The following is a 25,787-nucleotide window of genomic DNA, read 5'->3' on the forward strand; positions in this document are numbered from 1 at the left end:
AGCAATGAGGACTTTGAGGGCAGGGGCAGAAATGAGGTTTCCAAATTTGGTGGGGAGTTAACTGGAGGACTACAGACAGGCTGATAACATGACTTACCCAAAAGCATGTGAATCCACAGGCTAAGATGGAAGTTTTTGTGGCCACATGGACAACAGTCGTAAGAAGAGCTGTTTTTCCTCCTTGAGTTTCCTTCTGTCCTGTGATGATTACGTGCTCTTACTTGAGCCCTGAAAAGTCAGCTGCCACTTCCCATGCCAGCGTTATTTTCCTTTAGCAAAGGGTGGGGAGTTGGATATACCTCACTGCCATTTTTGTTGTTGTTGTTGTATTTTTCCGAAGCTGGAAATGGGGAGGCAGTCAGACTCCCGCATGCGCCCGACCAGGATCCACCCGGCACGCCCACCAGGGGGCAATGCCCTGCCCATCTGGGGCGTTGCTCTGTTACAACCAGAGCCATTCTAGCGCCTGAGGCAGAGGCCACAGAGCCATCCTCAGCACCCGGGCCAACTTTTGCTCCAATGGAGCCTTGGCTGCGGGAGGGGAAGAGAGAGAGAGGAAGGAGAGGGGAAGGGGTGGAGAAGCAAATGGGTGCTTCTCCTGTGTGCCCTGGCCAGGAATCAAACCCAGGACTCCTGTACACCAGGCCGATGCTCTACCACTGAACTAACCAGCCAGGGCCAACCTCACTGCCATTTTTAACTTTCCCCAAAAGGTGGACTCGCTTATATTTTCTCCAGTTCCCCATTTTTTTAGATGCGATCTAAAAATGATCGTCTGATGCAGACATGTGTTTCATATAGGTAGAGGATAAGCAACCGTGAACCAGATGCTTACAAAAATTATCTGTGGCATACCTAAAGTAGTTTATGCTTGAGGAGCAAAGCTCTTTTGTAACCTCCCACTTCCACATCTCCTAGTAAGAGTGGGTTCCAGGAAAGGTACTATAATTTACATAAGAGAAAAGTAGTTATTACATGAGATGACTGTATACTTCAGACTACCCAGTGGGTAAGGGTTGAATAAGATTCAAACTCTGAAGCATTGATGAAATGAGCTAAAATCAAGATGACCCTCCCCCCACACACCATTTCATATTCTTAGTCTTGATGGCCATGTTCAAATTCCTATTCTGTCTTGTTCTCTAATGAATCAATCTTTCCTAATGTGAGTCTAATGCCAACATTTTGTGACACCGGTTACCAAGGACGATTTGTAAATTAAAATTATTTTTGGTGGCCCTGGCCAGTTGGCTCAGCGGTAGAGCATCGGCCTGGCGTGCGGGGGACCCGGGTTCGATTCCCGGCCAGGGCACATAGGAGAGGCGCCCATTTGTTTCTCCACCCCCCCTCCTTCCTCTCTGTCTCTCTCTTCCCCTCCCGCAGCCGAGGCTCCATTGGAGCAAAGATGGCCCGGGTGCTGGGGATGGCTCCTTGGCCTCTGCCCCAGGCGCTGGAGAGGCTCTGGTCGCTGCAGAGCGACGCCCTGGAGGGGCAGAGCATCGCCCCCTGGTGGGCAGAGCTTCGCCCCTGGTGGGCGTGCTGGGTGGATCCCGGTCAGGCGCATGCGGGAGTCTGTCTCTCCCCGTTTCCAGCTTCAGAAAAATAAAAAAATAAAAAAATGTAAAAAATAAATAAATTATTTTTGGCAATATTTGAGATACTTTGCAGGTTCCTTCGGATTGTTTGTGTTGTAGCCAGGGTCTCACTTGCTTCAGGTTATCTGGAAATTCCCTTAGAATTGTTTTACCTGTTTGACTCTAAGAAACCAATACGTAGCCTTCATTACAGATTAGTAGCACTTAAACCACAATATCAATTAGATGTTAAGATGTAGAAAGAAGGCATCCATTTAACTTACATGTTAGGGAAAAGTGAATTTTATGTGGCATCTGCAAATCAGTTCAGACTCTAAAACTAGAAACAGGGCCCATCTTTAATGAAATATATTTGATACAAAGAGCCTCTGATGTGTAACCTAGCCCTGTCCAACAGCCATTTTATCTCATGACCTGAAGCTTATGATGATACCCAACCTGCCCATCCAGTGAAGTACCCTGGATGTGTTACCACCTTCTTTTCTCTTACTATTGAGAAGAGACCACATTCAGGGACAGTGAAAGCATTTAGTTTTAGAGTTCTTTCCCTACCTGCCATTTGTCTTACTCTAATTTCCGTAAGACAGTGAATACTTACTACTTTGGAAGTGACTATTTTAGGTAGATAATAAAAAACTATAGAACAGCTAAAGTAAGTTTACCCGTGAGAAGTATCCAAAAAGATCTCCCAAATTTTTTTTTTTTTTTTAGCGAGACAGAGGCAGGCAGCCAGGGAGGGAGATGAGAAGCATCAACTCATAGTTGCATCACTTTTAGTTGTTCATTGATTGCTTCTCATATGTGCCTTGACCAGGGAGCTCAAGCCCAGCTAGTGACCCCTTGCCAGTTTGAAACCCTGGGTTTGTCTGGTCAAGGCACATATGAGAGTTGATGCTTCCATCTCAACTGATCCCATGCTCAAGCCAGCAATCCTGTGCTCAAGCTAGTGACATTGGGGTTTCAAACCTAGGTCCTCAGCATCCCAGGTCAATGGATTATCCGCTGTACCACCACTGGTCATGCCAAAATTTTTCATTTAGAATTGAAATAAAGCCTAGGGGAACTGTTTGGCCAAATATTACAGGGGTGGGTAAAAGTTTATAGTTTTGATACAAATAAGTACAATAGTAAATAATAAGGCTAAACTTTAGTGTTCTCACACTGTAAACCCACTTTTGCCCACCCCTGTGTATTTTGTCCAATGAGAGGACCTGTGCTGGCTCTGGGCAGGTGTTTAGGTCGAGCATCTTTTTCCTAGTTGAGCTGTTAGCCTAAGCTGCCACAATTGTTTTTGTTCCCTCCACTTGAATACATGGATTTTCCTGCATTTTTTGTTTCCAGTAAACACCTATCTGGCTAATATTGACATTTTCAAATAGTTTAAGGTGCAAGTGGGGATGTTACAAAGTTTCACTGCAGATACTGCTCCTCACTACAGAGAACAGATTTCAGTGACAAAGGAACTTAGATGGTAACCCCCCCCCCCTTTTTTTAACTTTCACATTGGACTGAATTGTATCATTTAGCTGTTAAAAACCAAACTCAAAAACCCATCAGATTTTATCAGCAAAACTAGGAATTTCCTACACATATCTCATGGGAGTATGGAAAATAATTAGAGGTTCATTTACATTGCCATTCAGGGTTTGTTTTGTTTTGTTTTGTTTTAATTTTTTTAAAGACTTAATTTTAGAGAAGCAAGAGAGAAAGGAGGAGCTGGAAGCATCAACTCTCATATGTGCCTTGACCAGACAAGCCCAGGGTTTCGAACTGGCAACCTAAGCGTTCCACATTGATGCTTTATCCACTGCGCCACCACAGGTCAGGCCACTATTCAGTTTTGTTTTTTTTTTGTTTTTCTGAAGCTGGAAACAGGGAGAGACAGTCAGACAGACTCCCCCGCATGCGCCCGACCGGGATCCACCCGGCACGCCCACCATGGGGCGACGCTCTGCCCATCCTGGGCGTCACCATGTTGCGACCAGAGCCACTCTAGCGCCTGAGGCAGAGGCCACAGAGCCATCCCCAGCGCCCGGGCCATCTTTGCTCCAATGGAGCCTCGGCTGCGGGAGGGGAAGAGAGAGACAGAGAGGAAAGCGCGGCGGAGGGGTGGAGAAGCAAATGGGCGCTTCTCCTATGTGCCCTGGCCGGGAGTCGAACCCCGGTCCTCCGCACGCTAGGACGACGCTCTACCGCTGAGCCAACCGGCCAGGGCCCACTATTCAGTTTTAAGGACAAGAAAATGTGGACAACACAATTGACCACCCATAACTCCTCCATTTGAGTCTGAGGCCTTGAACTGGGATTGGCTTCCACATGTTACCGGGACAGTCTATTCTACTGGTAAAGTAGAATCCATACCAGCTTGGATTAAAAAATGAAGTCAAAGGAGAAAGCAGGTCAGTCCAATGTATAATTTGTAAAAGAAAAGTGAACAGCTTTAGGTCTACTTAACCAAAACATGAAAACTTTAATTTGATCAGAATTAACACCTGTCAAGGATGTGGGCAGTACAATTTCTTTATAGCACCAATTCCTTCTGAGGGGGAAATTCATAAGCCATCTGAGGAAGTGAGCTATACCTGGACTGTCTAGAGAAGTGTCCCAAGCATGGTCACCTCAGCATCAATGTCTGGGTGTGCTAAGATTTCTGAGTCAGTGTCACTTTCCCCAACAGTTCCTTCCATCCCAGGACGGTCTTGCAGCCAGCAGGGAACTCTCCCTCCCCAGTCCCACCACACTTGGGAAAACAGGGAGTGCCTTTTCACAGCTCCTCCTTCTCAGCTCCCTTCTTCTGAAAGGCAGTCAAGATGTTTAAGCTCTTTTGGAGCTCTTCCTTCTTCCCGTCACTCATCTTGTTCTTCTCAATCAGCTTGGTGATCCGGGTCATCTCAGATGCTGGGAAGTCCTCACCTTGGTCCAAGACCTTCCCCATGATCTTCAGGTACTGCTCAGCCCACTTCTTCTCAGACTCCTTCACATTTGCCAGGCTGTCCTGCCCCCGCTTCAAGAGGGCCCGGCGGGCCTCCACGCCAGAGGCCCTGACGAACTCTCCGGCAAGGGTGTCATATGCAGGCAAGCAGCCAGGCATACCTAGGTAGACCCCATGCCCCTTAAGCCAGCGCTGGATGGCTGCAACCTTAACAGCCCCACTATACAGGATTGGGTTCTCAAAGTTGCCATCCCGGAAGAGATAGTAGACTGGGTAGTTGTCTTTGTCCAGCTTGTATTTCTCGCTCAGCTCCATATTCAGCTTGTCACCATAATCTGTGAACAGAAACCAGATGTGAGGAGCAAGACCATGGGGAAGACGGCTGTGAGGCCTCTGAGCTGAGAGGAAGGAGAATCCTGGCTATCTGTGAATTCCTCCTGTTACTGCACTTAACCTCTCTGAACTTCCTTTTCCTCATCTGAAAATGTAATTCATCTCATCTTAAACTAAGCTTGCTGTGGTGTACCAGATTTCTTGAAAAGCCATGACTCCGTTTTTACTCTGTGTGTGGCTTAGACAGAAAGGTGCTAGGTATTCTGCCTATAGACAAGGAAGTAATTCCTGGCTTCCTACCTCTCTGCCCTCCCCAGTCATCTGGACTGAAAATGTAATGTTCCTCATCAGTTATTATGTGCCCACTATGTGCCAGGTACTGTTCTAAGTGCTGAGGATCTAGTTGTGATTAAGAGTACAAAGCTCTGACCTCCAGGAGCTCATATTCTTCTAAGAGAAGAAAGGTAATAAATGACCTGACAGAGTCAAGTACTTAATGTGTGGTAGCTGACAGTATTTGCTACGTCCTACCTAAAAGGCAATATGTGGTCCCAAGGGCTGCTGCAGTGATGACTGGTTTCTTACACCTGTCACAAAGAAACAGCCAAGACCACCTTTCACGAGGCAATACAATAGGCAGTGTGGGGTTCCAATCCTAGTTCTGCCACTATAACTCCTCTATCTTGAGCAAGTTACTCTAAAGTGTTTCTGCATTTGAAAAATGCAGGTCATAGTATTTCATAGTCACAAGGATAAGACGCATGTGAAACACGCAGCACAGTGGCCCGGCACACAGTAAACATCTGATAAACGTCAGCTATTATAATTATTATTCTAAAAGCCCCAAGGGAGTGAACTCACAGTTGAGTCAGAAATAACCAACTGCCCTGCAGAGGTGTGCCAGCTCTCTTTACCCAGGACTTGATCCCTGAGCTTACCAGAGCTGAGGCATTCCAGCTGGGAGGACAGTGAGAGGGAAGAACCCACTGCACTTGGGATTAGATACTTGAGTTGAGTTCTGCATGAGCCACATATTCCCCCACATCCTTGAACTTCAGGTTTCCTTAAGGATGACATGGAGACAGATAATAAATCTTGCCTCTCAGGTGGTGGTCAAGTGAAGATTAAAAATGTAATATCTGTATACATTTTTACAGACTGCAAACCACTAAATGTTGGCCACTATTATTAAAGTCACTGTGGTTGAAAGCTGCCTTTGGTTTAGTGGCAACTCTGGTGGATTTGAGCTAAAGCCAAAACCCAATAGTTTTGATACAAAAGAGCTGAAGTGAAAATGGAAAAAGGGACTACGCTATTCCTTAGGAGACATGGCACACCTCCGACCACAGTTCCCTGCAAAGCCAGTTCTAAGTTCTCACTGCAAGTTTAATGTCAGTGGAGGGTACAGGTGAAGAATGGTGGACTCTCTCCCTTCAGGCACCTGCAAGGCTAAACTGAGGTTCCATGGTCACAGAATCTGCTTAAACTAAGCTTGCTGTGGTGTACCAGATTTCTTCAAAAGCCATGACCCCGTTTTCACTCTGTGTGTGGCTTAGACAAAAAGGTGCTAGGTATTCTGCCTATAGACAGGGAAGTAATTCCTGGCTTCCTCCCTCTCTGCCCTCCCCAGTCATCTGGACTCGTTCATACCTGAGATCCCCACCTCTGCCACCAGGAGATCATCGCTGGAGGCCGAGTTTTCAGCCAGACGCTTGAACTCATCCTGCTTCTCCCCGTAGGGGTACTGGGTGTCGAACTTCACCAAGACGAACTTGCTTTTGGGAATGACCTGAGGATGTAGAGCAGGGGTCCCCAAACTTTTTACACAAGGGGCCAGTTCACTGTCCCTCAGACCATTGGAGGGCCGGACTATAAAAAAAACTATGCACAAATCCCTATGCACACTGCACATATCTTATTTTAAAGTAAAAAAACAAAACGGGAACAAATATTTAAAGAACAAGTAAATTTAAATCAACAAACTGACCAGTATTTCAGTGGGAACTATGCTCCTCTCACTGACCACCAATGAAAGAGGTGCCCCTTCCGGAAGTGCGGTGGGGGCCGGTAAATGGCCTCAGGGGGCCACATGCAGCCCGGGGGCCGTAGTTTGGGGGCCCCTGATATAGAGAGCTGAGCAAGTGGGGGGTCCCAGGAACCTTTGGGACTAAGTGTCTTTCCCAATGGACCCCTGGTTAAGAAACAGAGTAGAAACCAAGGCCACAGGGGAGACAAGCTTTCACATACTATTCATTCATTCACCCATCGATTCATTTAACAATGTAGTGGTGTCTGCTATGTGCTGGGTACCCCATTAGGTGGTTGTTCATACTAATCAAAGATATTCACAACCCTGTCCAGAATAAACAAATCTAGCTGTACTAAGGCCTCCTCCAGTGGCCCTTTGTTAAGGCTAAGGAGATCCTTAGCACACAAGAGGTTGGTCCCTGTCATGCCCGTCATCCCAGGGGACCTTTCTCAATAAACACTGGACCAGAAACCTGACAAAAAAATCAACCAACTAACCATTTATAAAGGAGTTGGCACCATGTAGGACGCTTTGGTAGGGAGCCCACAGTTTGAACTCTGCAATTTCAAGGCTTAAGGGAAGTTGCTGAGAGACCAGACTTGGGACAGTGTCCCTTCCCTACACCACAGTTCCCTGTGGCTAGATCTCTAGGTACTGTCAGGGCCAAGACTTTTATTTTAATTGTAAAATTCACTTCCTCGTTCTAGCCATTTTATAGTGTACAATTCAGTGGGATTTAGTACATGAACAATGTTGTGTAACCATCACTGATACCTAGTTCCAGGACATTTTTACCACCTGAAAAGGAACCATATAGCCATTAGGCAGCCATTTCTCAGTCCTCCTTTCTGCCCCCCAGCCCCTGACAACCTCTAATCTGCTTTCGGTCTCTATGGATTTGTCTACTCTCTGATGGAATCATACAATATGTGGCTTTTGTGACTGCCCTTTCACTTAGCATAACATTTTCAAGGTTCATCCATGTTGTGGCATGCATCAGTATTTCATTTATTTTTGTGGCCGAATAAATATTCCATTATATAAATAGACCACAGTTTGCTTAGCCATTCATCAGCTGAAGGACATTTGGGATGTTTCAGCCTTTCAGCTATTTGTGAATAGCTGTTATGAACATTCACATAAAAGTTTTGTTTTTGCACCTGTCTTCATTTTTGGGGGGTATATACCTCGGAGTGGAACTGCGGGGGTCGTGTGGCAATTCCATACTTAACGTATGGAGGAAGCCCAACGACTTCCTTTGATGGTTTCTTCTGATACACAGATATGATCTAACAAACTAACTTTGGTCAGTAACAATCTTCTCTTCCTCCTACCACATTTTGTTTTTCTAATCAGAGTGATCACTGCCATTCAGAATTTCAAACCAGGCAATCATTGTCCTAATTATAAGTCAAGCTGACATCATTCCAGTTTTTGATAGTTCTTGTTCCTATTGTATGTTGATGTCCATTTAATTTTAGGTTTTAAAATATATATATTTCACAGTGCCTAGGGGCACAAGAGGGAGAAGCCACCAGAATAGGTGATCTTTAAGTGATCACTGACCCCCCAAATTTCTGAGCTCTGGGTGCCTAAAAGCAGGGAACACTTAAAATATAAATCAGATCACATCCCTCTGGCCCAAGTGGCCTTATTTCCGTTCAATACACCAAACTCATTCCCATTTAGGGCCTTTTCATTTGCTGTCTGCTGGCTGGAGTGCTCTTTCCCCAGTTCTGTCCTTGGCTATCATTCAAAGCTCAGTTCAAAAAGCCACTCCTAATGATGGGGGCCTCCTCCTCTCAGACTGTCTGATAACTGCTTTGCTTCCATCATACTCTATCTCTTACCCTGCTCTACTTTCTTCGCTGTATTTAATCACTCTTTGAAATCCTTATTTGTCTGGTATCTGTCCCCTCCACTAGAATGTACATTTATGAGACTAAGGACCTCGTCTGGCCTGTTTTCTGCTGTATCCCTAGGGTCTAACAGTACCTGTATGTATGTAACAGATACTCTGAAAATATTTCCTAATGAACAAAACTAGGGCAGATGTTGGTAGCAGATGCTACATGTTCAGTAGGAAAACAATTTAGAAAGCACAACACAGGATCCCTCCCTGCAAGAGGCCTGCATTTGTATTATGGAATATTAATATGGAATAAATTAAAACAGTGCTCTATCAATGAAATAATTGAGAGGCCTCCATATTTTACTTTCACTATTACCACTGGCAGAATGGCTTTGAATGACAAGCATTTGCACAATGAAAATTTTTTAAATGTATTTTTTTTACTCAGTCTGTACCTCTTACTTGTATTTAGGCAATGTGCTTCTTCAATGTACAGATGAATTCATTATCCATTCATTCATTGAATAAAAAGGTACTGAGGGCCTTTCATATGCCAGGCACCATTCTAAGTGAACAAGAAAATGGACCATAAAGAGAAATGACAGGATCTCATATCTCTAGTGATGGCGAAGGGCAAGAAACAAAAAAAAGACATTGAAAGTCACTAAAAGGCAGACCTTAGGCCAAGGCCCTTGGACATGATAACACTAAGGTAGCTCCCCTCTTGTTCAATAATAATGAAGAGAGTGACATTTAGAAAGAGACTGGAGAAAACATTTGTTCACGCAACAAATTATTGAACATCATCTATGTAACATGTCTGTAACTTGCTAGACTGTACAATGATCAGTGAACAAAATAGGCAAAGTAGTTCTTCCCAAGCATGTAATACTCTGTGGGAAATGATAAAATAGACAAGAAAAATAATCAGAGATGTGTGCTCTGCAGAAATCAAACAAAGCAATGTTGATGTGACTGGCACTTGAGGCTAGGGGATGGGGAAATCAAGGAAGGGCTCTGAGAAAGTAACATTTAACCTCAGCCTGACTGATGAGAAGCAACCAGCCTTCAAAGATTGGGCAAAGAATGTTTTAGTCACAAGTGCAAAGGGCCTAAGGCAGTAAGTAGTACTGAGCTAGGAATATTTAAAGGACAGAACATGTATGGCTGGAGCAGAGGGGACAAAAAAGGAGGATGGTTGGTTCATGAAAGGACAGGGAAGCAAGGGTCAGACCAGGCAGGATTTAGGCTACTATATGGAGAATGGACTGAGAGTGGGCCACTGTCACAACAGCCTTGACCAGGGTGGTAGCAGTAAAGATGGAGAGGCACCAACTGATTAGGAAATACTGTTAACTTGACAGTGCAAAGTCTCCCTCTAAGTCACACTGGATCTGTGATGTTATCCCATTCCCATGATCCCGGGTGTGAGGCATAGGGATGTCACTTTGCCAATAAAGGCCCCCAAAGTACAGGGTGCTGAGGGTGTGCCTAACAACCAACCAGCCTAATAATGTGTGCTTAACAATCCTTGAACTCAGCCTTAAATGGACCACATGTGCCAAATACACAAGATACCTTCTGAAAACAGGAAAGGTTCTAGGTTTCACTTCCCAGCAATGGGTACAAATTCAGAAAATAAAACGATGGGCTCTCTCTAACCCTTAGCTGGGCCATCTTGTAAGCAAAGTTAAAAATTGCCTGTGGGTGAAGACAGGTGCAAGAGGAGGAGGTTGGGGCTGCATTCAGTTCTCAACATTTCCAGTGTCCATTTACGCAGGCTAGGATCCCAAATTCTGTAAATTGGGAGGGGGGGGCAGTAGTTACAAATTCTTCCATGCCTTGACCCGATTTTATTCATTTTGTCCCCTGGCCCAAGATATTCCCTTTAGAGTGGTTGAACAGAGGCTTTTCCCCCCCACTGACATAAGAGTGAGTGAAAAAGAGGAAGGGGGAGGGGGAGGGGGAAAGAGGGAGAGAAAGACAGAGAAGCATCCACTCGTTTCACTTAGTTTTTCTATTTAGTTGTGTACTGATTTAGTTGACTGTTTCTCCCACGTGTCCTGACCCAGGGTGGAACCGTGACTTCTGGCGCGCTCGGTGGGCGCTTTTATTCACTGATCACCCGGCCAGGGTCCCTGAAGCCTAGGCTTAAGGCTCGCACTTTTCAAGCAGCCGCAGGCTACCCGGACACTGTTTGCATATTGCAAGCAGGCTGCAATCCACGCCAGAGTAAAAGGGGCGCAGACGCGCACGCTAACACTACGGGCTTCTACCTCGCCGCCCAACCACAGCCCAAGCTGTGGGTCCGCCTCGCACCGCCCCCTGGGTCTCCCACTTGGGACTCGAGGATTGGATCTCGCCTGGCACGGCCCCCGCCCCATAGGGAAGGGGCAGCCTGTTCCCTGGGCTGCATCTTTGCAGCAATTTTACCCAAGAAGCAAGTACAAGTATAGCAAAGGCAGGGATTCGCGGGGACCCTGGAGCATGTAGACCCCATGGTGATGACACAACCTCGGCCCAGAGTCCACCAGCCCCACAGGATGGCGGGAAGCCCAAGATCATCGTTACAGACCACCTGCTGCCAACACTCTGTCCCCTGCGTCCCCCCGGGTGTGCGCTGCCCCGGGCACTGGGGCAGCACCTGCGCGAGACGTTCCCCGCCCCCATTACCTTGTAGAAAGTGACTGTATCCAAGGGAAGGGCACCCTTGGTGTGCAGGCCGCTGCTTCCCTGCAGCGCGGAGAGGAGCAGAAGGAAGAAAAAAAAGGGAAACAGTGGGGTAAGGGAAGCGGCGGCAGCCATCACGCCGGCTTCAGGCGATGGGAGCTGGGAAGGCTGTGGCTGAGAGAGCGCGGAGCCGGGCGTCACGTGACCAGAAGGGCCAGCCCGGGAGGCTTACGCCGGCCTAGGGTGAGAGGGCGGGGACGCGTGAGGGGCGGGGAAAAGGAGCTGCCGTGCGCGCGCACTCAGGGTGAGAAAGAGGAGCGACGTGTGTGCTAGAGAGGAGGGGGGGAAGAGAGGGGAGAGAGAGGGGAGAGAGAGAGAGAGAGAGAGAGAGAGAGAGAGGGGAGAGAGGGAGAGAGGGGGGGGAGAGAGAGAGAGAGAGAGAGAGAGAGAGAGAGCGCGCGCGCGCGCGCGAGAGAGAGAGAGCCGCGCATGCGCACTCGATGAGGCGCGCAACCGGTCCTCCCTTTCCTCGTCCGCCTCCGCGTGAGGAGAGGCACGAGGCGTGCTTGACGTCTTTGCTGCTCTGGGGTAGCTCCCTTTCCTCTCCTGTGAGGGTGACGACGCCAGCCATTATTCCTCTTGCCTTCGGTCCGCCAGGCACTCAATTGGGTGCACCACGACCTTCGGTTAGTTTGTCAGTTCGACTGCGCCGCCGCCCTCCCTTGAGTTGTCCCCGTATGACCCCCGGTCAACCCTACGCTGCCACCTCCTGTCGCCAGGCCCGGCTCTGGGTCAGGTGACAGGGCCACCGCTGCCCTCCGACCAGCCTGGTAGAGGTGCGCGCCTCTGCTGGGAGACGCCAGGCCTGGCTGGAGGCTCCGTGCCTTGTCCGGCCAGGGCCTGGGTTCCGAGAAGATTTAAAACAAAACACAAAAAAACTAAACGTTGTATTCAACAGGTCCTTGTTCAATAGGCTTATCTATTTCCAGCAGCTGCTGGGTTTGCCTGTCGGGACACAGGCACGAATGAGAGAGCTCTGGGCTGAGGGGCCTCGGTGTTGGCGGAGGGGCAGGCACAAGATGGGCACTGCAGCGCCTGCTCGTGGGATAGGAAATAAGACAGTGACAGTCCTGGGAGAGAAGAAACGCAGAGGAAATAAGACAGTGACAGTCCTGGGCGAGAAGAAACGCAGAGGAAATAAGACAGCGACACAGTCCTGTGAGAAGAGAAACGCAGAGGAAATAAGACGGTGACAGTCTTGTGAGAGCCTAAACGCAGAGGAAGTAAGACGGTGACACAGTCCTGGGAGAGCAGAAACGCAGAGGAAATAAGACGGTGAAAAAGTCCTGGGAGAGCAGAAACGCAGAGGAAATAAGACGGTGACACAGTCCTGGGAGAGCAGAAACGCAGAGGAAATAAGACGGTAAAAAAGTCCTGGGAGAGCAGAAACGCAGAGGAAATAAGACAGTGACACAGTCCTGGGAGAGCAGAAACGCAGAGGAAATAAGATGGTGACACAGTCCTGGGAGAGCAGAAACACAGAGGAAATAAGATGGTGACACATAAGACAGTGACACAGTCCTGGGAGAGCAGAAATGCAGGGGAAATAAGACAGTGATACAGTCCTGGGACAGCCTAAATGCATATTCAGTCAACCCTTTTCTGGAATGCCAGGGACATGCAGCGACAGGAGATGACTTTTAAGATGGATCTAGAAAGCAAGAGGAGGCATTCGGAAGGCAAACACCAAAGGATATTTCGAGCAAGGGGGAAAAAGCATGATGCATCCGTAAATGTCACCCGGGGCACATTGTAGAGGGCCTCTTCAAGCTACAAGGTTTGCAGCCACCCAAGGTTTTAAGCAGGGCAGAGACTTTAGATTGGCTGTCATGCAAGAGGGAGAGGAAGGGGTTGGGAAGGAGAAGGCTGAAGACGGGTGGGGTGGGGGTCTCTTTCAATAGTCCAGGTCGGAGAGCATATAGTCCAGCATCCCGCAATAGGCCACCAAAGTAGGGATGAACGGGTAGGGATGGAATTGAGTAACTTCTGTAGCGTAGAATTCACACAACCTGATGAACAGTTGAATGTCAGTGTAAGAGAATAAGTTATATTGATATAATAAGGGGATTAGCACAGTATTCACCATTGTATGTGTCCAATAAAGGTGTGTGTGTGTATATAAATTAGTCATCAAAGAGAATAGGATCCAATCTTGGGCAACCATTTTGGATGGAAATGTTGAGTGAATGGTGTGTGTGTGTGTGTGTGTGTGTGTGTGTGTGTGTGTGTGTGTGTGTTTATGGAAGGTTTGGAAATTTTTATTTTGACTTTGCCCTAATTATTAAGTAAATGACAGAAGTTAGAGGAGGGGAAAATTACTATGAGTTAAGGTGGTTAAGCACGGCTTCCTGTACAGCTCCAGCTGGGTGGTTCAGTGGATAAACTATCCACCCAGTATATGGGTTCATCCCCAGACAGGACACGTACAAGAATAACAGGTTGCTGCTTCTCTCTCCCCCACCTCAAATAAATGGAAAAATTAAAAGAAAAAAAAAAAAGAAGGCTTCATGTAGGTTGTGGAGATGGAGTTAAGCCTTGGAAGAAAGATTGTTCTAGTTGGACAACAAATGAAGAAGAAACAGAAGTGAGAATGAACATGACACTTGGGGGAATGACTGAGTTGCCTGGAAGGAGTACTCGGAACAGCAATTCATAAGAGTTTCATGTTTTATTATTTTTTTTTGACAGAGAGAGAGGGACAGATAGGAAGGGAGATGAGAAGCATCAATTCTTCATTGCAGCTCCTTAGTTGTTCAGTGATTGCTTTCTCATATGTGCCTTGAAGAGGGGCTGCTACAGCAGAGCTAGTGACTCATTGCTTAAGCCAGTGACCTTGGGCTCAAGCCAGCGACCTCCTTTCTCAAGCTGGTGAGCCTGTGCTCAAGCCGGGGACCTTGGGGTTTTGAACCTGGGTCCTCCAAGTCCCAGTCTGATGCTCTGTCCATTGCGCTACCACCTGCCTGGTCAGGCAAGAGTTTTGTGTTTTAAACTCAGGTAAGGGAGAGTCTTGATAATCAAACTAAGAATTGCCTGTTTTGTCCTGTAGTCAGTAAGGAACTATTAAGAGTTTTTAGAACCCTTTATATGACATTTAGATTGTTTTATAGTTACTTCTGAGTATGTAAATGCTTTGGGTATACCCAGTTAATATGATTGATCAGAAGTGACTTTTTAGTCTTAGTTTAGAAGTAGGTTTTGAAGAAAGTGGATTGGTTGTACTTTTCCTATGAATTGCAAAAGTACAGTAATTGTCTCAATGCTTCCTTTTAATAACACTCTGGTCCCAGTCATTTCATGATATGGTTAGATTTTTGGCTGCAGGACCCTGACAATTGACACAAATAAGCCAGGTATAATTCTCCATATTTAAGAAGTCATAAAATCCCACAGTTGACAAATGTAGAAAATAAAAAAGCTCATTCTGGGTGTTGTATGGACGTAGGGAGTAGGAGTGGATGCTTGTTACCTGAGGGGCATATGACCCGTGTAGCAGCTGGAGTAAGGAGGAAGAAAAGTGACGCAGTCTGTTAAGGCAGCATGTAAACTCTCTCATCTTTTTTCTAACTTTATCAAGCCATTGCGACAAGTCTCACCGACTTATTTGCTATTCCTTTTGTACACAATGCATGTTCCTGCCTCAGGGCCTTTATACTGGTTTTCTCTCTTTTTCTTCAAGATATTCGTATGACTGCTCCTTCACTTCCCTCAAGTCTTTGCTCAAATGTCAGCTTCCTAGGATCTACCCTGACCATCATTTTAAAAATTGCTCCTCCTTGATAACTTTCTGCTCTCCATCTTCCTAGTCTGTTGCTCTATAGTGCTTGTCAAATTGTTCACATACTACATAATTTGTTTACTTTTAAATTTTCTGTTTCCCTTGAGGGCTGGGATTTTGGTTTCTTTGTCTATATCCTCAGCACCTAGAACAGTGTCTCACACATACTAAGCCCTCAGTTAAGTACTTTTTTTTCTTTTAAGAGACAGACAGACAGGAAGGGAGAGGGTGAGAAGCATCAACTAGTAGTTGTTTTCACTTGAATTGTGTATTGATTACTTCCAAGAGAGGGAGGAGAGAGACAGTGAGAAGCATCAACGTGTAGTTGCTTTCACTTTAGTTGTTCATTGATTGCTTCTCGTATGTGCCTTGAACCAGGCCATGCCAGTGTCCCCTTGCTCATGCCAGCAACCTTGGGCTTTTCATGCCAGCAACCTTTTGGGCTCAAGCTGGTGAGCTTTGGGATTGTGTGAATGATCCTCTGCTCAAGTCAGTGACCCCATGCTGACAATCCTACGTCAGAGCCAGCAACTTTGGGGTTTCCAAACAGTGACCTCAAGGTTCTGGGTTGATGCTCTATCCACTGCGTGCACCACCACCAGTCAGGCCATCAGGAGGGGTAAGGGTTACATTGATGAACAAAATAGATGTGCTCACTGCAGTCCTAGTGTGGAAGACTAATATTAAATAATTACATGAATAAATATATAATCACAAATTGTGATAATTTCTAAGAAATGTGAGGGCTTATGAAAGAATATGATGGGGGAATAACTTGGCTTGGACTTCATGGAAAACTTGTAAAAATAAATATATTTAAGCTACCACCTAAAGCAGGGGTAGTAAACCTTTATATACCTACCGCCAAATTTTAGTAGTAAAATTTTCTAACCGCCCACCAGTTCCACAGTAATGGTGATTTATAAAGTAGGGAAGTAACTTTACTTTATAAAATTTATAAAGCAGAGTTACAGCAAGTTAAAGCATATAATAATAATTACTTACCAAGTACTTTATGTCGGATTTTTGCTAAGTTTGGCAGAATAAATCTTTATAAAACAACTTACTATAGTTATATCTATCTTTTTATTTATACTTTGCTCCACTACCACCCACCATGAAAGCTGGAATGCCCACTAATGGGCGGTAGGGACCAGGTTGACTACTACTGACCTAAAGGATGGACAAGATTCAGCTCTCAAAGAGCTTACACTCACCTGACCAGGCGGTAGCACAGTGGATAGAGCGTCGGACTCGGATGTGGAGGACCCAGGTTTGAGACCCCGAGGTTGCCAGCTTGAGCGTGGGCTCATCTGGTTTGAGCAAAGCTCACCACCAGCTTGGACCCAAGGTCGCTGGCTTGAGCAAGGGGTTACTCGGTCTGCTGTAGCCCCATGGTCAAGGCACATATGAGAAAGCAATCAATGAACAACTAATGTGTCACAGTGAAAAACTGATAATTGATGCTTCTCATCTCTCTTCATTCCTGTCTGTTTATCCCTCTCTCTGACTCTCTCTGTCTCTGTAAGAAAAGAAAAGAAAAAAGAAACCCTGGTCAGGTCACATATGGGAGTTGATGCTTCCTGCTCCTCCCCCCTTCTCTCTCTCTCTCTCTCTCTCTCCTGTCTCTCTAAAAATGAGTAAATTTTTTTAAAAAGGAGCTTACACTCATGTAATGAGACAGAACATTAAATAGTTATATAAGTAAATATAAAATTGCAGATTGTCACATGTTAGTAATCATTTTAGGAAAAGAAAACAGCTTATGCAATTTGGGGAACTTAAAATATTTGAGAAACTGAAAGAATTCCACTCTGGAATCTGTCCTTTAGTAATCATCAGCACAGAAGGAGGTTATATGTGCAGGGATATAGGAATGTTTACTACAGCATTGTTTGAAGAAGCAAAAAAGGAAAAGAAAAAAAAACAATATGAAAACAACCTACATTGTCTGTCATGAGAGGAAGCGTTAGATAATGATCTTAAGTGGAATATTATACAGCTATCAAATGGATTAGAGCTGTTTCTATTAAAATGAAGAAATAGCCCTGGCCGGTTGGCTCAGTGGTAGAGCGTCAGCCTGGTGTGCAGAAGTCCCGGGTTCGATTCCCGGCCAGGGCACACAGGAGAAGCGCCCATCTGCTTCTCCACCCCTCCCCCTCTCCTTCCTCTCTGTCTCTCTCTTCCCCTCCCGCAGCGAGGCTCCATTGGAGCAAAGATGGCCTGGGCGCTGGGGATGGCTCCTTGGCCTCTGCTCCAGGCGCTGGAGTGGCTCTGGTCGCAACAGAGCGACAGCCCGGAGGGGCAGAGCATCGCCTCCTGGTGGGCAGAGCGTCGCCCCCTGGTGGGCTTGCCGGGTGGATCCCGGTCGGGCGCATGCGGGAGTCTGTCTGACTGTCTCTCCCCATTTCCAGCTTCAGAAAAATACCAAAAAAAAAGAAAAGAAAAAAAAATGAAGAAATATCCATGAAATAATAGGTGAAAAAGCAGTATGTACAGAAATATATCATAACCATTTAAAAAACCCATTACCATTACAACAACCCTCATATATGTTTGTATATATTTGGATATATTTTAATGAGCATAAAGATGTAAAGATACACCAGACTATTAGTATTGGTTACAGTTGAAGGGGATGGAGAGAAAGAAAATAAGACTAATAAAAGGAAAAAAAACCTATTATAGAATAACATTAAACAAAAATGTAAATATAAATACTAGCTGTGTCAATTACTACAGCTATAAAAATTGATGTTACTTAAAGTAACATCAATAAAACATTGTTTTGACTAGATGATGAGATTGCAGGAAACTTTACTTTGGATTTCTCTTATTTTGATATTGTTTTTCAACAATATAATATTTAAAAACTCAGATTTTAACATCCAGGAGTTAAATAATTTCAGCAGAGATACTTTTCTTCTTTTGTACCACTTTCAATTCATGTATTTTTATTTTACTTTTATGTACTCTTTTAAGCCACACAAACAAATTAGCAAAATATTTTGTAATTTCATAAATGTTACATCTCTGAGGTGATATGATAATATTTGAGCTGATATTTAAAGAATGAGAAGGAGCCAGTCATGTGACTACTAGAGGAAGACCATTCTAGAGAGAGGGAACAGCTGCTGGAAATAATCTGAATTGGAAAAGTACTTGATATGTTGGATTACATTTCGTGGGCAGACACTAGGATGGCCCCCAGTGATTCCTATCTCGTGATATTCACACTCTTGTAATCCTTTCACTTTGAGTGTTGGCAAGATCTATGATCAATAGAATACAGAAAAGTTGATGGAATATCACTCTACTGACTTGGTTACATAAGATTGTGACTTCCACCTTGCTAGGATGACGTCTTGCAGAAGTCGACAAGGCAAGCAAAGAACTTATTGTAGCCTTTGGCCAGCCAGTAGTTAGTTGGGAAATGAGACCCTCAGACCAATAACCTTCAAGAAACTGAATTAGACCAACCACTATGTGAATGTGGAAGCAGATCCTCCTCATTTGAGTATTCTTTTATTTTTTTTTCTTTCTTTTTTTTTTTTTTTTTTTTCATTTTTCTGAAGCTGGAAACAGGGAGAGACAGTCAGACAGACTCCCGCATGCGCCCGACCGGGATCCACCCGGCACACCCACCAGGGGGCGATGCTCTGCCCATCCTGGGCATCGCCATGTTGCGACCAGAGCCACTCTAGGGCCTGAGGCAGAGGCCACAGAGCCATCCCCAGCGCCCGGGCCATCTTTGCTCCAATGGAGCCTTGGCTGCGGGAGGGGAAGAGAGAGACAGAGAGGAAAGCGCGGCGGAGGGGTGGAGAAGCAAATGGGCGCTTCTCCTGTGTGCCCTGGCCGGGAATCGAACCCGGGTCCTCTGCACGCTAGGCCAACGCTCTACCACTGAGCCAACCGGCCAGGGCCCTCATTTGAGTATTCAGTTGAGAACTAGCCATGGTCAACATCTTGATTATAGCCTTGTGATAGACACTGAAGCAGAGGACCTAAATAAGCTATCCTTGGACTCCTGACCCATGGAATATATGAGATTATAAATTTGTTTTAAGCCAGTAACTTTTTGTGGAAATTTATTATGGGCAGTAGTAGGTAAGTAGCGCACACACAATTTGATAAATACCCCACTAGATTTTCTTTCAAGTCACTGATGAAAGTGTTTTACAGAACAGTGTCAAGTCAAAATGCTGGTTCACTCCACTAGAAGTCACTCCTAAATGGGCATTGATCAATGAATTAGCACTCCCTTAGGTGTATTTGTTCAATAAATGCCTTTAATTGTGCTTCCACTTGGTTTATATTTACTTTTATATCACAAAATTTCTCAACATTCTTGGTCAAAAATACTACATATACTTTGTCTAGTAGTTCTATCCAAAAAGAGAATGGGGTTAATCAGGCATGTTATTTATAAATCCATGCTGACTTAATGGTTATAAGTTTCTAATTGTTCAAAAACACATATTTTGGATAGGTTATTCTAGAATCATCTGGGATCAATAGTTTGCAGATTCTACAATCTTATAAAAAAAATTTTAATTTAGTGATCAGTTTTCTATAATTTCTAGCAATTTTCCCATTTTTACATGAACTCTCAGGTTTCATTCAGTAGTTTATTGGGTTAACCTACATGTTTGATCAGAGTCCTGAAGTATAATTTGTTCAGGCTAGGAGTGGTGGATTCATTTAGAGCAGTCAGGTGCTCTCTCAAAATCTTTCTCTTTAGTTCCCTCTTGCAATGTTTATTTTACACTTTTTTTTTTTTTTTTTTTTTTGAGAGGATAGAGACAGAGAGAAGGGGGAAGGAGCAAGAAACATCAACTCTCTTATGTGCCTTGACCAGGCAAGCCCAGGGTTTTGAACCGGCAACTTCAACGTTCCAGGTTGACACTTTATCCACTGTGCCACCACAGGTCAAGCCAAACCTTTGCCTATTTAAAAATTAGGTTGTGTTTTTATTCTTGAGTTATTGGAATTCCTTATACATTCTATATTCAAGTCCCTTATCAAATATATGGTTTACAAATATTTTCTTCCATTCTGTAGATTGTCTTTTCACTTTTTTGAGGCTATTCTTTGAAGCACAAATGTTTGTAATTTTGAAGACAAATTTATCTATTTTTTCATTTGTTGCTTATGCTTTTGTTGTCATATCTAAGAAGTAATTGCCTAATAAAAGAGCTCTCTTGATGTCATGTTAATTTTAAAAATTATCTTTTCCATCTGGCCAGTGGTGGCATAGTGAATAAAGCCTTGACCTGGAACGCTGAGATCACTGGTTCAAAACCCTGGGCTTGCCCAGTCAAGGCACATAAGAGAAGCAAGTAATGAACAACTAAAGTGAAGCAACTAAGAGTTCATACTTCTTGCTTCCCCCACCTCCTCTCTCTGAAATCAATATATAAAATCTTCAAAAGTATTATCTTTCTCTTTTCTCCTATTAATCAGTTTCCTGTTGGAATACTGTAGGTGTTAAGAGTGAGATGTCTGACTGAGTTTGAATGTTGGCATTAATACTTTATAACTTTGTAATCATAGGGAAATCACTAAACTGTTTTAAGCTTTAGTTTCTTCAACTGTAAAATGGGAATAATACTATCAATACTTCTTACCTCAAAGTTTGTGTTGAGAATTAAAATGCTTAACATAGAGTCTTACACATAGAAAGCACTTAATAGTTGGTTGCTGTTATTACTAGAAATCTTCTTTGAGTTGAGTATTTTTGTTTAAATAAAAATATTTTACTAGAGCCCTGGCCAGTTGGCTCAGTGGTAGAGCATTGGCCCTGACATGTGAAGGGAAGTCCCGGGTTTGATTCCTGGCCAGGGCACACAGGAGAAGCACCCATCTGCTTCTCTACCCTTCCCTCTCTTCTTTCTATCTCTCTCTTTCCCCTCCCGCAGCCAAGGTTCCATTGGAGCAAAGTTGGCCCTGGCGCTGAGGACGGCTCCATGGCCTCCGCCTTAGGTGCTAGAATGGCTCTGATTGCAGCGGAGCAATGCCCCAGATGGGTAGAGCATCACCCCTTGGTGGACATGCCAGGTGAATCCTGGTCGGGCGCATGTGGGAGTCTTTCTGCCTCTCCCCACTTCTCACTTTGGGGGGGGGTTTACTAGAAAGTTATTTTTCTTACTTTGTATCCACTGCATTAACTTGCTCATGATAGAAGTTTAATGAATATCTGTTAACTTAAATTGATAAGTAATATAGAGTAGACCCATTACCTTAAGTGAGAGCTGGGGTGTGTTTGAACTTACTAAGGAGTTAAGTAAAAAGAGGAGAAAAGAAAACAAGATAAATGTCACCCACTTCATCATTTGAACTTGGGTTAACCCTTGTAGAAAAGGAAAATGGGAAGATTATGTTTTCAAAGACATTTCAAAGGACAGTGCTGAAATCTACAGAAGGCAGGGGACTAATTTAGAGAGAAAAATGGAAAAGTAAATCCCCACATGTTGGCTGGTGGCCTAAGATGTTTTAGAACAGGGGTAGTCAACCTTTTTATACCTACCGCCCACTTTTGTATCTCTCTTAGTAGTAAAATTTTCTAACCGCCCACCGGTCCCACAGTAATGGTGATTTACAAAGTAGGGAAGTAACTTTACTTTATAAAATTTATAAAGCAGAGTTACAGCAAGTTAAAGCATATAATAATAATTACTTACCAAGTACTTTATGTCGGATTTTTGCTAGGTTTGGCAGAATAAATCTTTATAAAACAATTTACTATAGTTATATCTATCTTTTTATTTATACTTTGGTTGCTCCGCTACCGCCCACCATGAAAGCTGGAACACCCAGTGGGCGGTAGGGACCAAGTTGACCAGCACTGTTTTAGAATGGTGCAGAAAGAGAAAAGTTCTGTCAAGAACAGCAGACTGATTTGGCATAGCTGTTCTCTTAACAATCTGAGATTTGTTCTTGACTGAGATAAGAGCCCTTTGTTCAAAAGCATTCCCTTATTGCTTGATGAGACTATCATTAAGCCCCTTACCCTTATTACTTAGATATGTGATTAGAGGCCTCAAGACACTCACTAAGACCTGTACTAGAGATTTCTGATCCAGAAATTTACTGATATTTTAATTTGTTTAATAATTTAAGCAAAGTGATTAGAGCCTACCTCTACTCAACAATATCCTATCTTCTACTGTACACTATACTTTTTTAATTAAATTTTTTTAATCTATTGATTTTAGAGAGAGGGGAAGAAAGAGAAACACTAATTCGTTGTTCCAAGTATTTTTGCATTCATTGGTTGATTCTTGTAAGTGCCCTGACTGGGGATGGAACCTGCAATCTTGGCATATGGGGATGATCTTCCAGCTGAGCTACCTCACTGGGGCCATGCTATATTTTAAATCTCATATGAATAAATAAGTCATATATTTAAAATATTCAAGTCATGAAATGATCTAATTTATATTATCAATGAATGTTTATAGAATATATGCAAGTATGGTTAGATGAAATGAATGGTTACATTTATTATTAGTATGAAGAGTTCTGCTTTCTCCTTCCTCCAACTTTTGTCCAAATTTTACCAGTCTTTACAAATACTGTTCAAATGCCAGTCAGTATATGTTATTTTTGTGTGCAGATAATTTAAGATTTTGGTATTCAACCTATTTTTCCTACTATATTTTAAGCATCTGGAAGTGTGGGTTTGTATCTTGTCTTTATATCTTCCATAACAATGCTTTACACAAAGTTGATATATAAATATAAGTATATTAAGTGAACCCGGTAATTTAATTATATAATTATATTTCTTTTGGGAATTTGTGGTATAGAATAATGAAGGTGTTAGGATTAAATAAATATGAGGTATTAATAACCCCTTCTCTTCACAGTTTTTTCCTGGTATTACTAAAAATTTATTGATTGAGAGAATATGCAGCCTATCTTTCTCATCACAGGCTTCAGTCTCTAAACAGGGGCAAGTTTTAAGCAGACCACCCTTCTTCCCCATTTTTCCATTCCATTCTCTCTGGTAGCTCTATTTACCTTTTTGCTATGACTCATTCTTTCTACCTTTAATTATTCCTGCCTCTTGCCCTTTCTTACAATTCCTAATGCTTTTTAGAATTTTATTTCCTTGTCACCTGCTCTTTCTTTTTTGTTATTTCTGCTTGGCTTTCTCCTCCACTAGTTGTCACCTTCTCCCCTTGCCCTCAGGATACAGGGCAGGATTGGTTGGGGAGGAGCCCAGCTCGGGTAGGGGTGGAGCCACCTGCTCACCGCTTGGGGATTCCGACCTGACCAGAAGGATCCGGCTGCTTAAGCAGAGCTGGGGCTGAAGTCCCTATGGCCTTCCTACCGGAGGCCAGGATTCTGACGGACAGTCCAGACTTGGTGAGATTCGAAACTGCCCCTCGCTCTTTTTTTGCTCTCCTTTTCTTCCTCCCTGTTCTGTGTTTTTCACTCACAGTATCTCTCACCATACTGTTTTGTTCCTCTTGTTTCTTGGCTGTTTAGTATATTCTATTTTTCTCTGTCTAGCTCTGTCGCTCAATTCTATTTAGTATTTGTTTGCCTTTCCTATTACCCATTCTTTCCATACATCTGTCTGTTCTGTCTCAAAGTTTAACTTTTCCTACCTCTTCTCTATTTTATTCTCCCCTTTATTAATTTTTTATCCAACTCTTTTTTTTCACTGTTACTTTCTAAACACCTCTCTATTCTTTTTATCTTACTGTTTCCCAGAGCTGTAGCATTAAAGGAGTTTTGGGAAAAAAGCCACCCTGCCTTTCTAAGGGATCTGTTCAGCCTTTCAACTCATTCTCAGATTTATGATGTATTTTGATTAGGCACTAAAGAAGAGTTTGTGCTCTGCACAGATAGTTAATAAACAGTGAAACTGGAGTAAGGTTGAAAATTAAATGTAAAAGGTTTAATTTTACTCTTATCATTTTATCTAGGTTTATTCCGCAATACAGTGGATACAATTTATTATGGCTACTCTGAGGTAAGTTTACTTAATATCATGTAATATGACTGTTTAAACTAGTATAAGCAAAACTGGAGAATTCTGAAGGTTTCTACATTTCCCCTTCCCTGAGGATTTGCTTTTATACTTTAGTTAGAAATGCTATTCTTTACCATGCTGATATTTTCTGATTAGTAAAATGTTACAGTATCAACAGTAATAACACCAAAAAAATACAGATTGAGGGCTAACATCTGAAAATCAAAGGACAGCTTGGCCAACAGGATTGATTTGCAAAATCCATCATGTTGGTAGCATATAGATAAAAACTGGAATGAAACCTAAGGTTAGCATGGGCCTTGTGCAAGGATGACACCTGAATTCATGAAGTATTCTATATTTAAAAAAAATATATGTGCAGTTTATTTTACACAATCATGTGTCAATAAAGCTGTAAAAATCAATAGCAAAAACGAAGGAACCCCAATTATCCTATTTTATTGATCTTGAGGTTTTTTTCTCGCCCCCCCTCATTGATCTCGTTTTATCTCTGTCAGTGTTATAGGTTCAAGTTCACTTATTGCCTATGCTGTGTTCCAGAATATACAGAAATCCCCAGAGGTAAGCAATCTCTTTTTGTGTTGGATTTGAATTTTTAGTGACTCAGCCTTTGATAGAATTAAGAAGAGGTGTCGCCTATAAATGATGGAATTATTCTATGAATTACTTGTAAGTTTGTGATGATACTTTGAGATATTTTGGACAGTGTCAATAGGTCTTCCTTTTCTTCTAGGTAACTATTTTAACTATAACTTTGAATACTGAGAGATTGACTATTAAATGTGGATTTTTGGGATGTGTGTATTATTAAGGTTAAGGAAACAAGAATGTTGTTTGGAATCTATATTCACTCAGAACGTGGTAGGGTCCTGCTTAGAGATGAGTCTTCTGATGTTAACGTGTTAGTTAAATTGCTAGTGGGGCGAGGAAATATACTACTCACAAAAATTAGGGGATATTTCAAAATGACTATGAAGCTATAAAATATTCTCTAATTTTTATGAGCAGCATTGTTCAAAGATTTTGCTATACAAAATATATTTGTTTTGCTTTTCTGGCCTTCTAGACAATTACAATTTAATGGTCAAAACAGAGCAGAAATATATCCTGTATAAAACTATTTGTACCAAAAATATCAAGTCAAAAACCTTCCTTTTATTGATGTATAGTTAACAAATAAAAATTCTATATTTTAAGGTATAAAAAAACAAACAAAAACCTTCCTGATTCAGTGAGGACTAGAAAGAGTGATGAATTTGCTAGCTCAGAAAAGATTTTAATAGAAATGACACAACTATTTCTCTGAAACCAAATGGCACAAAATTAGGCACCATGTAGTTTAGTATATATATGGGAGAACTTTTTTTTTTTTGTATTTTTCTGAAGCTGGAAACAGGGAGAGACAGTCAGACTCCCGCATGCGCCCCACCGGCATCCACCCGGCACACCCACCAGGGGCGAAGCTCTGCCCACCAGGGGGCGATGCTCTGCCCATCCTGGGCGTTGCCATATTGCGACCAGAGCCACTCTAGAGCCT

At 43.4% G+C, this 25,787-nt stretch overlaps 2 protein-coding genes and 1 pseudogene across 9 annotated transcripts in view; 2 read left to right on the plus strand and 1 right to left on the minus strand.

The window, feature by feature from the left end:
- Window positions 1-4,040: 4,040 nt before the first annotated feature.
- On the minus strand, window positions 4,041-11,635 carry ERP29 (endoplasmic reticulum protein 29). The gene is made up of 3 exons (XM_066370925.1): window positions 11,415-11,635; window positions 6,511-6,649; window positions 4,041-4,862 (listed from the first exon to the last, which is right to left on the minus strand). Exons 1-3 carry the CDS (start codon window positions 11,544-11,546, stop codon window positions 4,360-4,362), a joined length of 774 nt encoding a protein of 257 aa, XP_066227022.1. The 5' UTR covers window positions 11,547-11,635; the 3' UTR covers window positions 4,041-4,359.
- TMEM116 (transmembrane protein 116) overlaps window positions 11,538-25,787 on the plus strand; it is a 129,681-nt gene continuing 115,431 nt past the window's right edge. For 6 of the 8 annotated variants that reach the window (XM_066370917.1, XM_066370919.1, XM_066370921.1 and 3 more), the window contains exons 1-3: window positions 23,508-23,616; window positions 24,183-24,229; window positions 24,748-24,811. In XM_066370917.1, coding sequence (XP_066227014.1) covers window positions 23,569-23,616; window positions 24,183-24,229; window positions 24,748-24,811 — 159 coding nt within the window. In that variant the 5' untranslated portion in view covers window positions 23,508-23,568. Of the gene's footprint in view, window positions 11,655-11,688; window positions 11,716-23,507; window positions 23,617-24,182; window positions 24,230-24,747; window positions 24,812-25,787 lie in introns of those variants that run through there. The other 2 variants (XM_066370923.1, XM_066370918.1) reach the window with 2 other exon arrangements.
- Window positions 24,496-24,594, plus strand: LOC136395976 (U6 spliceosomal RNA; annotated as a pseudogene).

The sequence above is a fragment of the Saccopteryx leptura genome, chromosome 2 (assembly GCF_036850995.1).
Source record: "Saccopteryx leptura isolate mSacLep1 chromosome 2, mSacLep1_pri_phased_curated, whole genome shotgun sequence".
Taxonomy (NCBI): Eukaryota; Metazoa; Chordata; class Mammalia; order Chiroptera; family Emballonuridae; genus Saccopteryx; species Saccopteryx leptura.

What these genes read in the sequence shown, in the direction of transcription:
- ERP29 (XM_066370925.1), bottom strand. Translation starts at nt 11,546, where the DNA reads ATGGCTGCCGCCGCTTCCCTTACCCCACTGTTTCCCTTTTTTTTCTTC. An exon ending in ATACAGTCACTTTCTACAAG is followed by an intron (nt 6,650 to 11,414) that starts GTAATGGGGGCG and finishes CTACATCCTCAG; the next exon opens with GTCATTCCCAAAAGCAAGTT. An exon ending in GGCAGAGGTGGGGATCTCAG is followed by an intron (nt 4,863 to 6,510) that starts GTATGAACGAGT and finishes TTCTGTTCACAG; the next exon opens with ATTATGGTGACAAGCTGAAT.